This window comes from Sardina pilchardus, chromosome 18 (assembly GCF_963854185.1).
Source record: "Sardina pilchardus chromosome 18, fSarPil1.1, whole genome shotgun sequence".
NCBI lineage: Eukaryota > Metazoa > Chordata > Actinopteri > Clupeiformes > Clupeidae > Sardina > Sardina pilchardus.
Window position 1 is genome coordinate 17,669,013 of NC_085011.1, and position 15,446 is coordinate 17,684,458.

Genomic DNA, 15,446 nt, shown 5'->3' on the forward strand with positions numbered 1-15,446 from the left:
TGATGGGTGAGATTATCATGCATCTTTGGCTCTGGGCCTTGTGGTATGCATGGCTCTTCACAGTTGGTTTGCTCTGGATGTCTCGGTGTGAATGCACGACTACCTCCTCCTCCACCTTAATGTGAGTAAACACACAGAGCCAAGCTGCAATGCTAACGCGACACAGCCATAATGTAGCGCTTGAGGCGGACTATCTGAAACAGCCTTAAGGCTGCATCTTTCAGTCGCTGAGGTCTTCAGCATTGAGTCCCACCGGTAGTCTTCAGCTCTGCGCGCCAAGCTCTTTTTTTCTCCAGCAGCGGGTGAGATAAGTGCGATCGTAACGATGTTTATGCAGCATTCTTAGCGCGTGACACGAGCCGCTGTAAACACACGCACCTGAGTGCATAGGAGGTTTATGGGCCAGGTGCTCGTTTGATGTATAGGGCCAGCTGAGGTGACCGGGGGCACGGGCGACCGCTGGACAGCATGCACAGCTGCGCCTCCTCCGACTCGAGGGATGAAAAACAAAACCGGCCTCTGTTGGAGACAGATTTTTTTTTTTCATCTGCAAGAGCTACTTATTTCTGGAGATGCTGACTGGGGTATTTTGATCGAAATTAATTCTTGAGTCGCAATTGTGGTGAGGAAACTAAGACAGACAGACAGAGAGAGAAAGGAAGTGTGTGTGGGAGGGTTAGGGCACTGGCATTTCTTAAAATGGCTGACTAATGTGCTTCTTTGACACACAAAAAAAGCCCATAGTTTTCATTTGTGGTTGTTAAACGGCACCCAATTTTGACCTCTGGCTTCTGAGTCATTTCCTGCACGCGCACTGAGCAAAGCAATTGATCCACCTTCACACTCAGGGGTAGACCCTGACTCACACTCACTTTCAGGAAGGAAAAGAAAGCGGCCCTTCACATCCATGACTTTATACCTGTCTGTTAGAACCACACCTGTGGACAGCACAAGTTGCACAAAAGTATACTGAAGTCTGTGTCTCTGCATTGAAACAGGAATCGGAATGGCTTTGACTGTTTTTTTTTTATTATTATTATTCTTTACTTTTCTTATTTTGCTGAAAGTATTCTTTGGCTGAAAGTAGTTCTAAAGTAGCAATTATTATTTCAGAAAATAGGACAAGCAAGCAAAGGGCGTCTCTCCAAGAACAATGAATATTCCTAATTTCGTGAATTCAGCAGACTTCCTGTCACAGTCCCTCACAGTGTGTCCCTCTCCTCCCGTCTTTCTCTCTGTCCATCTGTTTCTCCTCTTACCCTCGACTGGGCTCGTAGTGTGTGTGTGGGGGTGGGGTATGGGGGGGGGGTGGTTGGGGGTAGAGAGTTGCATGGAGAGAGGTTGTCTGCTAATTCTAGTGCCAGGTCTCCAGGAAGGGGGGGGGGGGGGGGGTGAGATAGAGGAACGAAAGGTTTCTCTTCTCATTTGCCCTCACCATCAGCGCTCTATTTATAAAGACACCTCGTACCTCACGGGTCGAGTTCGCTCTGAACTTCACCATATGACAAACCGCGCTATCCAAACTTTGTGTCCTGTGGCGATTGGACAATATCGAAGGGCAGTTCTGTCATGCCAGTTCACAGCTAAATACGTTTTCAAGAACGCTCTTGGTGCACTTTAAGATAATCATGAGATGATGCATTCAATTATATGAAAGATGCTATTGCTAATTTTTGCTTTTAGCTCAGACAAATTTGGCACACAAAGTGTTGGCAGCATACCCAAACAGCTCATGGACTGCCCTGTATGGCAATGGCCTTCATGAGTGAGTGGGAGCAAAGAAATAAATGCATAAATAGACCACCTAGTGGGAGGTCACTGTTAAAGTTTGTCAATTAAAGCCTTAATGTGTTGCTTTTCAAGTTTGCCTTTCATAATTGCCTCTCCAGGGGAAGAATGTTTTATCTTCTTCGACAATTAACTCCCTTTCATTCCATAAACTTGGCAAGATCTTTGTTCCCTCTGTATATCTCATGCGACACATCTCATTTTCTCGCAACGGAAGTCCTTCTGGTGAGACAGTACCCACAGTTTTTTTCGGTGTCCAATTTGCAAGCGCTTCTCAGTTACCACGTTGGTACGGTAACACTATTTTTACCATGAGTAAACAAAACAGACTCGGCCCCATTGGGGGACAGGTCTACTGTTGTCTAGACTCGTATGCGCCCACCCCCTCCTTAGTGATATGTATTCACGAAGGCAGAAGATTCCGGAAATGACTGGAAATGTTCCGGCCTGGAATTTGGAAAGCACATTTCGATATTTGCGTCCCCCAGTGTTCTTGTGTTCCATGACATCATAAAGGTTACCCAGCGATAAGGTTTCAGAAGTACCCCTCTGTGTCTAAAACGCCCCCCTCTCCGTTCTGGGAAGGACTTGATAGCGTGCTGGCTGAGGACAGATCCAGGGACAGAAGGTTGCTTAGGTCATCAGGGAGGTCACGCAGTTCAATGGATGGTTTTGTAGCCTACGTTTTAATGTGGCAGCTTCAGTACCAATCATACACTAAATAAAAGCTTATCAATAAATGTTGCCCATCTCACCTGTTTTCTTATGAGATGGAGACAGCTGATCATCTGTGCATGATAATTTGTCAGGTATTTCTTGTGCTGGACAGTATTGAATGTGTTTAATGTATATTAGGGGTAAGTACTGCATCTGCAAATGTAAACCAAGTGCACTTATCTTTTATATGTGACTCATGACTCGTGCATGGGTGAATTGATGGTAAAAAATACATGCCAGCTTTTAAATGTTTCCTTAATAATGGAGCCCTGCTGTGTTCCTTTCTCACAGAAAAAGCTGCCAGTGTTGTTGCTGGGGCGATCGGCTGACCTGAGACCAGGAGAATTTGTTGTTGCCATTGGCAGCCCATTTTCCCTCCAAAACACCGTTACCACGGGGATTGTCAGCACCACTCAAAGAGGCGGCAAAGAATTGGGCCTTCGCAACTCTGACATGGACTACATTCAAACTGATGCTATCATTAACGTGAGTCCATTCTCTCTCTATCATGCCCTCCCACTCTCTCTACATATGTCAAAATATAGCTGTATCACATGTCCTTAAGTTTTAATAAATCAAAGTGACATATTTACCTTGATAAGACATGGTCTAGCTCATTGGTATAGCTTTTTCAGATACCGTATTGGATGGTTACGTAGACGTGGAGACATCTATTAATCTTGTTTCCCATCTTTTCTTAAAGCCAGGCTTTTCAGTCCACACACATCCTTCCATGTGTAAAACCATGGCCTCTGAGTACACACACACAGAATCACACAAATACACAAACACACGGGCAGCCACACATGCAGAAACACACACAATCTCTCACACTTAAATCGGTTAAGATCGCCTCCAGGGTTGTGAATACAGTTGCACCGCTGACATGGATCAAAGAGAAGATTTTATCCCAAATGTTGTGGCTATGACCGTGTTTGACCCGCCTATCAGTCCTCATCAGGGCTGCAGGAATTTACATTGTAAATGTCCACCGTGAAATCTGCCGTCTCATCTGTCTGAAGTACACAACCTCAGGCTTTCTCCAGCGTCTTGGATCTAATGTGTTTTTCTCATGGATTCTTCCCCTCTTTTCACAGTATGGCAACTCAGGAGGACCTCTGGTCAATCTGGTGAGAACTGTGCTCTTTAAAGTTTTTAAATCTTTATGTTATTCTTTGTATATTATGTCAGTATTGGTTAGTGCACAGGGTTTCAAGGGTACTCAATGTGTTCATAGAGAACTGATAGCACCAGAATTGATGTAGGCATTCACAGATTTGCTGAACTGTAAAAATCATATCTGTCCAACAGGATGGAGAGGTGATTGGGATCAACACTCTGAAAGTGACAGCTGGGATTTCCTTTGCCATCCCCTCTGACAAGATCCGCCAGTTTCTTGCAGAATCTTATGACAGGCAAGCCAGAGGTACCGGTAAGTCTTCTGCCTGGAATAAGGTGTTTGTGCTGTCATGAATAATAAAATTGTTTTTCAAAAAGCATTAACCACATTAAGGGGTTAGTCCAAACAGCCCATATTACAATGCCTAGATTATGAAGACAAGGTCGGGAGTATCAAGCCAAAAGAAACAAGTTGGGCTGCCTCGAGCCAAGCAGAGTTTGTTATAATTGGCCTCATACCATTGCAATGTTATTGTGTCCAGGCAGAGGAACGGCAAAGAAGAGATACATTGGTGTGAGAATGATGACACTAACTCCAGCGTAAGTACACCAATCTCCTTCTTTCTAAAAAGCCTGCATAATAGGCCACGTCTTTACTCTCCAATTATGGACTTTTTTTGAAGTTGTTAAATTTGGTCATGTGCGCTTTATTGCAGCCCATAAAATGGATTTCACTCTCTGGTCAAATTGTTTTCTGTCGAATGAGCGCGTTCACGAAATGGCTCTCCAACGTAACCTTCTTGTATAAATTAGAAGAGCACAATGACATTACTATTTGTCCTCTGTTCGCCAGCTTGGCCAAGGAGCTCAAGGGACGACAGCGAGACTTCCCTGACATCACTTCCGGGGCGTACGTCATGGAGGTCATCTCCAAGACACCAGCTGCAGTGTACGTGTAATCAATTCATGGTTACGGGGCTTGTGGGAATTGTAAATTTGATGCAAAAGCAGATTTATTTGTCAGGTTTTTTTTTTTTTTTTTTACTTCATATTGATACTGCAAAACGTGACCATGTTGTTTCAGCCACTCCTTTGTCACGGTATGGGAGATATTGTCTTTGGCTCCGGCCAGCATGCAGATGTTGCAGATTTATGAGGGACTCAGCTGTCATTGCACGCGCTTACGGTCCCACACCCCTGCACAAGCACACACACACACACACACACACACACAGACGCACATGTTGCACACCAAGAACACAAAAGCAGGGCCAGACACACATATGCACACAAGCCTTTACTGAGCATATGGGCCCTCACGCACAGCAGTCAAAACACTGCAACACAAGCCTGTCTGCCATGTTTGTTCACCACACAAGAATCCCCTGCCTCTGTGTTTTCTGTGACCACAGTCATGTAACACCAGGAAGAGTAGGTGGGAATGCGAGGAGGACAGAGAGAGGCAGAGAGAGAGAGAGAGAGAGAGAGAGGGAGAGAAAGAGAGGGAGAGCGCAGGGAAGCAGAGGAGGGGCTGAAGGGCTTGAGCTGGGCTGCTGAGGCAGCATTTCTCTTCATGTCTAAGCCTCTGGAGCAGCTTTTCTGCGGTGTCTCTCTGCGGTATCCTCCGCTCTCGCGCCGGCTCCAGGCCCCTCTCCCTTTCCCCTCGGCCGGGCCGATTAGGCTCGCGAGACGCGCCCGGCGCCCCTATAGCCCGCCGCTGGCCGTTATGTGTGACGGCACATGGGCACGGAGAGGCCAGAGAGGCACGCTGGGAATGCGTACGTCTGGGGCAGAAATGTACGGAAGAGCCTGAGGTCTCTGATAACATGTGCTTGCCATTAGGGTTTTGGTTCCATCGTAAAGCGAGGCGCTGATAAGGCTTCCCAAAAAAACACGCTTGCATCAGTGTAACTTGGCCTGACCAATTTCCACTTTCAGTCCTCCACGTGTCCCAGTGCGTCATGTGTCCATATTTTATGATTTCTCTCTCTCTCTTTCTTTCTTTTTTCTCTCTATCTCTTTCTCTCTCTCTCTCTCTGCCTGTCTCTTTCTCTGTCTCTCTATAGGTCTGTGTAGGAAGGGGTGGTTATTGAGGGCTCTAAGGGACAAAGGGCTCCTTTGCAGGCAGGGCTTGCAGTTTGCATATTTCAAATCTCAGAGTCTTGGTTCTCATGGGTCATTGTGCCAGCAGGTTTTTGACACACTCTCTTAATCAGACATTTATATTTCACTTTACGATTGATCATTTCCAGTTTGAGACGGCTCATGTTTTAGTAGAACTGCAAAAACTGGTGATTACTGCCCCTCGATGGCTTTTGTTCTGACATATACTGCTGGCAAGGGACTCCGGTCTGCCAGAGACAACATTGGTATACAGAACAGCTCAGGTCAGAGCACAGGTGGTCTGAAAGTCCGAGCCAACTCTGTGGCCCTTGCCACATTTTTCCAATAATAATTAATTTGTCTAATGATAACTAATATCTCTCTGTTTCTCTCCCTTCTTCAGTGGTGGACTGAAAGAGCATGACGTCATCATCTCAATTAACAGCCAGCGGATCTCCACCGCCACTGACGTCAGCAACGCCATCAAGAGGGACATCTCGTTACGCATGGTTGTGCGCCGCGGCAACGAGGACGTCATCCTCACCATCATTCCCATGGAGATTGACCCTTGACCTCAGCTCTAATGACCCTGGCGATCAATAGTGTCGCCGCAGCCATGAACTTAAACAGTAAAACTGGTTATGTCTGAGACCACACTCTATGGAGGCTATGTGGCCAATAGACTCCTGCCTCCAATATGACTGGCATGTATAAGCTCCGCCTGTAAACGGTAGATTGTACAGGGCACCTATGGGGCTGAGTTTTAAGTATTGTCTCTGATACATTGGATCACTTTTTTTAATTTTGTGTGCATTAATAAACTTTACTACTGTTTGCTGTCAAACACAAGCCATTTGACCTGTGTTTAAGGAATTTGTTTTTGTTACTGTTTTTTTTATAAGTGAGTTCTCTCCTATTGCTCAAAAAGACCCAGCCAAACAAAAATAAAGTGCTCTAGAGGAATATTAAAAAATGAGCACTGAATAGCAGTTTTGTACTTTTTTTGTAAAAAGAAAAAAAGAAAGTTAATGTGCCTTTGTTCTTTAACAGTTGTTATTTACACAGAACACAATAAAAGATTTTTAATAGTGTCCTTTCATTTTGCAAATATTAAATGGCATTGCAGTGATGTCCATGCCAGTGTGGGACAAATAACATTAGGCACCGTAAAAGAGAACTAATGATGTGGGAATAAATAGTTTGCCTGTCTCTTACCCCAGAATCTACTTTGACCTCAGCTTTAACAATATTCTCACAGGCCCTGCAGAAGCTGTAGAAATTCCTCAGGACTAGACTCAGATGTGGAGCCACAGCAGTGCATGGTTTCAATTTGGTTTTACTACTGTCCAATGGACTCTCAGTCTCAGTCTGGTGTGTGGGTTAGGATGGAGGACTGTGCGTGTGTGTGTGTGTGTGTGTGTCCGGGTGTGTTTTGTGTGTATGTATCTATCTGTGTCTACAGTATGTGTGAGTTTGTTTGCATGCCTGTTATTGTGTGTGCATGCACTTGTTTGTGTGTGTGTGTTCATGTGCGTTTTCATATGTAGACCGTGTTCTTGACAAGTGTTTGTCTGGGTGTGTTTTTTGTAGGCTAATCTATCTGTCTACGTGTGAGACGTGTGATTGTATGCCTGTTTTTGTGTGTATGCAATGCACGTGACCACTTGCACATGCACATTTGTGAGTGTGTGTGTGTGTGTGTGTTTGTGTGTGTTGACTCATATTGGGACAGGCGGCCTCTGGAAATATGATTCAGCACACACTTCCCCTCTGACACAGGGCTACAGAGCGCTCCCTCACTGCCCCCTTCCCCCTCTCTCACCACAGCCACGGCCACCGTTTCAACCCCCTCATCGGGTTACAGGGACCAGCAGACTCTGACTACACATAAAACCCTCCAGTATAACATGAGGTTCAAGGTCTATGCAGTCTGTAAACACATTAGGTGGCTGTATATAAATACCAGACACCCTTCAGCTAGGCCAGGGCCAGGGGTGTGTGGAGATAATGAAAAATCTGTAGATGACTGTACAATATGAGTAGGAGAGGCGCAAACGCACACCAAAGTCGAGGTGCAGGCGTCTAGGTTTAAAGCTTATAGAGAGAGAGAGGGATAGAGAGAGAGAGAGAGAGATGCCGCACACTCCGAGTTATAAGTCAGTTGAGTAATCAGTCATATGTCTATTCTGTGCATGCACATGCGCAGAAATGTGGGACGATTTTCATAAAATGTGTGGAAACTATGGCAAATACAGAATTTGGTTCTTGGAGTGGGATTGTATGCAGACTAACAATAGAGTTTTATTGTTTGCCTGATACATTCCCATGTTGGATATTTGAATTTAACTGTCCATTTAAGAGCTTGTGAATGCACACCCATAGGGACATCAGCTTTTTGTATTTGCTATTCCAAATACTACCAGAAACACAGACACAATGTGACTGGCTGCATACCCTTGGTCCCTCTGCCGCAAATCACACACTAACAATATATTTGGAGGCATCTCTTGACAAGTGACTGCCTCACTGCAATAACATAAAACGTGTAATTTAATTGTGATGCCTGCAGGCATACATGCCATTCCAAGATTTGCACTCTGCATGCTCAAAATAAAGACGTCAGATTTGAAATCACATGCTCAAGAGAAACCAACATCAACAGAATACCCATAAACACACCACATCATCCCACAACAGTAGAAGCATATGGTTCTTATAATTGGACACTAACCATAACTTTGTATACATACACATGGGAGTTATTTTAGTGGGCACTCTCGTCTTGTTTTCCGACAAAATGCTTACTACTGATCTTTATTCCAGCAGCAGAATAGGGGTTTAATGGAATGATTTTTGTAGGGCATAATAAGACACATTCATATCTGCTGGGGCCTACCTAAAAAGCAGTTAGTTGATAATAAAGCAAAAACCTATAAGTAAATGAATGTCTAAATAATAAACATTCTGTGTTCTAAATAAAACCATAAAGGCTATACTCACCTCATTCTGTGAAAGAGCTTACTGACAAGAGACTGCCTCTCAGTGGTGATCAAAGGACAGTGCAGCTTGTGTCTTTTTCCGGGACTAACATCACTTTAGATAAGTGTACATTCACATTAGTGATATAAATGTGTAGTAAAGACCGCAGGTCAACATTCCCTACGTCCCTATACCAATACGGAAAATCATTCGCTCTACGAGCACAAACTCTGGTCATCACAACAATAGCTTCTATCTAATTGTATGTTTGACTGCTAACAGAGACACTTATAGCTTTAAAAAGACTTTGCTGCTAACTAACGAGTGCATTATGTAGCCTAAGGAGGTGTTCACACGAGGGGGGTTTTATTTACAGAAAACACTTGACCTGGGTGTTTTTTTAAAAGATAGAAAGCCGACAGGGTTTTTTTTATTCCCCCTAAACAGCACCGAACGTTAATTTCAATTCCCATGACAACTGCCGTTCTAGAGCACAAGTACCGTTACGTGATTGCTACTGGTTAGCTTATTAGCTTGCCAGGTGAGCGGATGAAAACGGAGAAGTAATTGTTACAATTATGGCCCAAAATCCCACCAATCGACCTACAGATGGTCTCCTTATGGTAAATGTTGTGGTATAACTTGTTGGTCATGTCGTATAGCTCTACATGTTCACTCACAAGAACAACTAGCTGATCGGCTGGCATCTTTTTACTTTGTTTTGGTCGCCATTTTTTTTTTTCTGAAAAAAGAACTTTCAATAAAGTTTCACTATGACGCAAATTCTCGTTCATTGGTCAGCTGTCAAAAAAACCTCTCTGTATCATAGGAATATAATGTAAAACATCCACCCGCAACCGGTGAAAAATCCTCCTCGTGTGAACACGCCCTGGCTAGCATAATGATAATTGAGTTCATGTTCAAAAGACTAACTCAACAAGCGACGGCAAATGAGCAGGGCGTGTTCACACGAGGATGATTTTTCACCGGTTGCGGGTGGATGTTTTACATTATATTCCTATGATACAGAGAGGTTTTCTTAAAAAAGGTACTGGGCGCTTTTTAAACCACCGCCACCGGCGTTTTTTTCCACCTACCCCGGGTGGTTTTCAAGTTGAGAAATTTCTACTCTCCAAGAAAAAACACCCCGCGTCAAGTGTTTTTTTGACAGCTGACCAATGAACGGGAGTTTGCGTCACAGTGAAACTTTATAGGGAGGGAAAGTGAAAACCAGCGCCCCAAGTGGTTGCGTTCCTATCGAAGATCAGCTCCAATGTTAAGTCCCATAGACCGACTTTTCAAAAAAATACTACGCAGCTATACCAGCGATCTTATCCACCAAAAATATTTTTCAGTCTGCATACTGTAATAATCTACTAACTGTGAAAATATCAGACCCTATTTCGCCTTATTTAAAAAAACCGTAATTGCTCGTTTCATTTCATAAATGAACTACAACTTCAAGTGACGTGACACCCTTCCACGACGTTACTCACCTAGCATGGTTTGTTTATTAGCCTGTTAGCTAGTTGGTTAGTTAGTAGACAATCACACTTACTGCCAGCTCTTGTGTGAGTAGAAGCACAACACAAGTTATCCCAACATAAAGGTAATTACCACGCGGTTTACATCGCTCTCTGTTATTACAAAAATATGATAAGCCAGTTAAGCAAATTGCCGTTTTGATCAGTTGGAGATGAAGCGCCCAAACTGGTGACGTCAAATGCTACTGTAGCTAGCTACTGTAGTTCGTTATCACCATGTTACAAACAAACTCAAAACAATTAAACTGATCCTAAAAAATAAAGTATGACCACTCGAAGCAATAGAGCTGACCTACATGCATAGCATATTGAAGGCATTTAACTTCCCATCGTGGGCCGAGATATATTTTTTCTTAAAGAAAATCCCATCCTCTCCCGCTAGCCTCTAGGAACGCAACCACCAGATGGCGATGAGATTACTTTCCCTCCCTATTGAAAGTTCTTTTTTCAGAAAAAAAAAATGGCGACCAAAACAAAGAAAAAAGATGCCAGCCGAACAGCTAGTTGTTCTTGTGAGTGAACATGTAGAGCTATACGACATGACCAACAAGTTATACCACAACATTTACCATAAGGAGACCATCTGGAGGTCGATTGGTGGGATTTTGGGCCATAATTGTAAAAATTAATTCTCCGTTTTCATCCGCTCACCTGGCAAGCTAATAAGCTAACCAGTAGCAATCACGTAACGGTACTTGTGCTCTAGAACGGCAGTTGTCATGGGAATTGAAATTAACGTTCGGTGCTGTTTTGGGGGAATAAAAAAAACCCTGTCGGCTTTCTATCTTTAAAAAAAACACCCAGGTCAAGTGTTTTCTGTAAATAAAAACCTCCTCGTGTGAACACCTCCTAATTAGCAAACACTGGAAGTGGTTAGAAAACCATGAAAGTAAACAAACCACAAAATACATATTTTGCGTTACGATAGGGAGACGCGTCCACATCTGGTCCACATGGGCAACAGCCATAGACCTAAAAGAAATGGACAAACAGACTCCGTCGTTCTCAATGAGAGGGGGCTGAAACAAAAAATCGTTTCCTGTTCATCGTACTGCGCAGACTCAAACTCATTTTGTGATGTTGGCCGCCCTGAACATTGCTGTAATAAAACTCGTCTGATAGATGTTCATACAGATATTTTGCCATTCGACCTCGACTGACTGCGATTTCTTGGATCTTGTAAGTACAATCTGATTCTTTTTTAAACATATTTTTAGTCTTTGTCTGAATCACTCATTTCTTGCAAAATGGTATTTCTGTACTGTTAAGTCGATGATCACGTTTTTAAAAACCTACATCGAATAGATTAATAAAGCGTTAGACTCGCTAAAGTCTAGCTATGGCTAAAGTCTGAAGTGGATAGCAAAAGAAAACCGTTAGAGGCAGACAGGCTAACTGTTTACTGTTCATTATAGTTTCACTAACGTCAATCGTAATGTCGTCAGTATTTATCAGTATTTATCAGTATTTATCAGTAGATTGTAAATTATTAGAAGTGTTATATCCTTTAGTAGTGTTTGTACTCTAGGCGCCAGTTAGCATGTAACAGCATGTGAATGAATGAACTGGCCACACTAGCATGGTGCATTTATACCTGACGATCTCTTTCAAGACATTTGAATAAAAAACGGACATCATGGTTAGTATTTATAGGGTCTGTACATGTGGTCCCTAGCCTGGTTTGTCTGAGAATTAAGTAGAAATATCCTTTAGAAGTGTTTGTACTTTAGGCGCTAGTTAGCATGTAACAGCATCTGAATGAATGAACTGACCACTACTGTATGGTGCATTTATACCTGACGATCTCTTTCAAGTCATTTAAATAAAACATGGATATCATGGTTAGTATTTGTAGAGTCTGTAAATGTGGTCCCTTGCTTGGTTTGTCTGAAAATTAAGTGGAAATATCCTTTAGAAGTGTTTGTACTTTAGGCGCTAGTTAGCATGTGCCAGGTGTCATACCACTGCAGTAATCATCTCACTAAACACGTCTTTTCATATCCAATCTGTTCAACAGAGTTTACCAGTCAGACCACTACACCTTTGCCAGCACCACCACCCAGCAAGCTTCATCAACTCCAGCCATGCCGGTAAATACATAATACAGTGCCTATTGACAGCCTACACACCCCTGTTCAAATGCCAGTAGCTTGGTTCATTGTTTAATCCTGTTCTTAAACGTGTTATTGTGTTTTGGAAAGGTATTGCATTACATTACTCTTCACCTTTTGCTTTTGTAGTAGAAAACATGTTGATGGTAGTGAAAAGGTAGTAAATTCAGCTCAATTTTTTTGTATGAACCCTGCCATTGCAGTAATCATCTCACTAAATACGCCTTTTCATTTCTAATCTGTTCAACAGAGTTTACCAGTCACCTACACCTCCGTCAAATTCGCTCACAGGGCTGCCAATAACACCCCAGCAAGGTAGAACTGCATTTTCATTAATCTGGCACCAATATCAAGGGAGAAACAAGCCATGAATGTCTGTCACAACTTCTTTGCATCTTTACTTTTTGTGTCATGCCAATTCCAATCTATTCCTTTTGATTCATAGATTTTTACAGACTTGTTCTGCAGCACTTCCGAACAATTGAGGAGGAGCTGGGGTAAAGCAGCAGGTGGCTGTGAACACATCTATGCTGCAGAAGCTAGGTGGTGGTGGTGTGGCGGATCTTGGCCTCGTGGAGGACAACAACAGGCCATTGAGTAATGTTGAGGACCTGGACGAGTTGGAGAGGCGGCTTGCATCCGATGCGGACCTGAAAAATCAACTGGTATGTCTGTTTTTTAAGTGTTTTGCCATGTGATTATTGTAGGCATAAAAGTCCTAGCCTGGCTCTCGTAATGAATGTGGCTCTGCCTTGCTTTAATGTGGACTTACTCACTGATTCAAAAATACTATTCAAATCACGGAATGGGTGTCGAGAAGTGAGACCATGTGAGTAGCCATTGTTAACAACTGTCGCATTTCACATCTCTTTTCCCTTCCCCACTACATTTTTGGGGAACAGACATCATATATTGAGAGCCACGTTATTCAACTCCTTGAGTGTTGTTAAACTTGAATCTCATTCCCAAGTGGAGCGTTGTGTGCTTGATACATGACATGTTGTCACTTTTTGTCATCATATATACCCTCTGTATTTGATGGTTGTGCATGAAATAGCAAAACAGCTTAAGCTGAAAACAGCTAAGATGTTTGACTGGAAGTTATGCCATTGTAGTTTTGGTCTTTGTATTTCAGGTGAACATACTTGGGAGGGAAAACCACCGAGATGCTGTTAAGAGGATGCTGGGCCGGGCTTTGAGGAGGTCCCTGGCGCTCCAAATTAATTAGACTGTTGCAGCAGGAAAGGTGGCTTTTAAGTCCTTACACCTGAAGAGTGTGTTGCATATTAATATCATTATTAAAAATAATTTTAATAAATTGTTTAAGCATGTAGAAGAAATAAAGCATGTAAATGAGCATGTAAAAGAAATAAATAAACAAAATGTATTGAACCTAATACTATGTGTGGTGAGTCTGTGTGATAGTTGCTGAGGATAAATGTTTTTATATTGGATTATTAAATTACAGAATACATTTATAGGTTTCTCATCAGCAGGCACTGTCTTCACCTTAGTAAATTTGGTAACTTTGGTAAGCCCTGTAAATAATTGTAAATTGTTCTGATTGAGGGCAAATGGAAAGTGTTATAATGTATTATTGCTATATTTTAGTACATAATTTTAATTATTAAGGCCATAAATAAGGCCAATTAGAAGCTGGTGGGTAGTAAGCGGCAAAAGGGTGGCCCTTTATCTGGAGCCGCTTCTGAGCCGCCGGTGGACCGCTAGAGAACCGATGAGCAAAACTCCAGCGGGCCACTGGTGGGTACCGCCGTTGGACCGCCAACTCTGCCGCTGGTGGGCCGCCAGTGGGCCACTGACCTATTGCTATCTGGGTGTCTGTACTGTGACACAATATCAAAGCAACACACACAGATAAATAGTGACAGACACATTTTTGTTTTTTGGAGTTTTGAGAGGTTTTGGACACTTGAGAATGCCTAAATGCACCTATTAGGAATTGCTGTGTAGCACCTACAGTACATACATCTATATGTCTGCTCCAAACGTTGTGCAGTACCTCCCAAGACCATGATGAATCAGGAAATGCATGACCTGCACATACTGTAAACTCTACGACAGTAAACCTCAAAAACAATAGGCAACTTTTATTTTTTGTATATGATGTTGTGAAAAAGAAACTTCATGAAGTAAATAAAATCCTGAAGGTAAATCTATATCTTGGCCCATGTCATGTGTCTTTAATTTAAGCCCTGAGTGATCATTGTGCTGCCCGTGGAACTTGGCATAATGACTGTTATTGTATAAAAACAAATCGTTCAAAATTTGTTCAAAATTTGGCAAGAATCTCCATCTGCATTAAGGTTAAAGGTAAGTGCAGTATTTCCGCAGTGGAGGCAACACACTACTGAATTTGTTATCACTTATTACTATTTATTAAGCTCTAGTAATAAATAAACAGTGATCAGTCATTAAAGTTAAACATTTATTTATGTATGTATTTATTACGTTGAACATTCATTATATCAAGCAGAGTAGAAGATATCATGTCGTGTTCATGTTGAAAACTACCACACATGATCATCTTCAAAACATTAATGGAGGAGAAAAAAGTTGGAGTCTTCTTTTCCAACGTTCGTTTTTAATATTATGGCTATGGCTATGGTTATTTAGCAGACGCCTTTGTCCAAAGCGACATACAAATAAATAACAATACAAATTAAATTAACAGTGAACAATTACAAACTAGGGAGAATAGTAATATTATCAGTAAAACAATAATTTTAAGCACTAACCTAATGAGAAATAAAACAGTGAAATGAGAATAGCAATCAAATAAGTCACTCAGTTAATTATATATAATAATAATAACTAAAGCATGGTATGGCTAAATTTAAGGACAATAGCAAAATAAATTTCAAATTCTATCAATAGACAAATTATAACAAAACAATACTATTATACAAACCATAACACATCACAAACTCAAAGGACTAAGTGCATATTAAATAAATATGCCTTAAGACCCCTCTTAAAAGATCCAAAGCTGTTGCTGGAACGGAGAGCACTGGGCAACTCATTCCACCAACACGGAACCACTGAAGAATAGGATCTACAATTTGAT

The 15,446-nt window shown here is 42.2% G+C and overlaps 1 protein-coding gene and 1 long non-coding RNA gene across 3 annotated transcripts in view; both read left to right on the top strand.

Moving 5' to 3' along the window:
- The window catches only part of htra1a (HtrA serine peptidase 1a), a 22,216-nt gene extending 15,398 nt beyond the window's left edge, over window positions 1–6,818 (top strand). Inside the window, exons 4-9 of the mRNA XM_062519357.1 lie at window positions 2,797–2,991; window positions 3,603–3,635; window positions 3,817–3,937; window positions 4,167–4,224; window positions 4,478–4,573; window positions 6,131–6,818. Of these exons, the coding sequence (XP_062375341.1) occupies window positions 2,797–2,991; window positions 3,603–3,635; window positions 3,817–3,937; window positions 4,167–4,224; window positions 4,478–4,573; window positions 6,131–6,299 (672 nt within the window). The 3' untranslated portion in view covers window positions 6,300–6,818. The remainder of the gene's footprint in view (window positions 1–2,796; window positions 2,992–3,602; window positions 3,636–3,816; window positions 3,938–4,166; window positions 4,225–4,477; window positions 4,574–6,130) is intronic.
- Window positions 6,819–11,717: 4,899 nt separating this feature from the next.
- LOC134064413 (uncharacterized) lies at window positions 11,718–13,610 on the top strand. 2 transcript variants are annotated; one of them, XR_009936297.1, is made up of 3 exons: window positions 11,718–12,340; window positions 12,807–13,026; window positions 13,497–13,610. It is a non-coding gene; the product is annotated as an uncharacterized LOC134064413 (long non-coding RNA). The 2 variants fall into 2 exon arrangements; XR_009936296.1 differs by lacking the exon at window positions 11,718–12,340 and adding an exon at window positions 12,643–12,676.
- The last annotated feature ends 1,836 nt before the right edge of the window (window positions 13,611–15,446 follow it).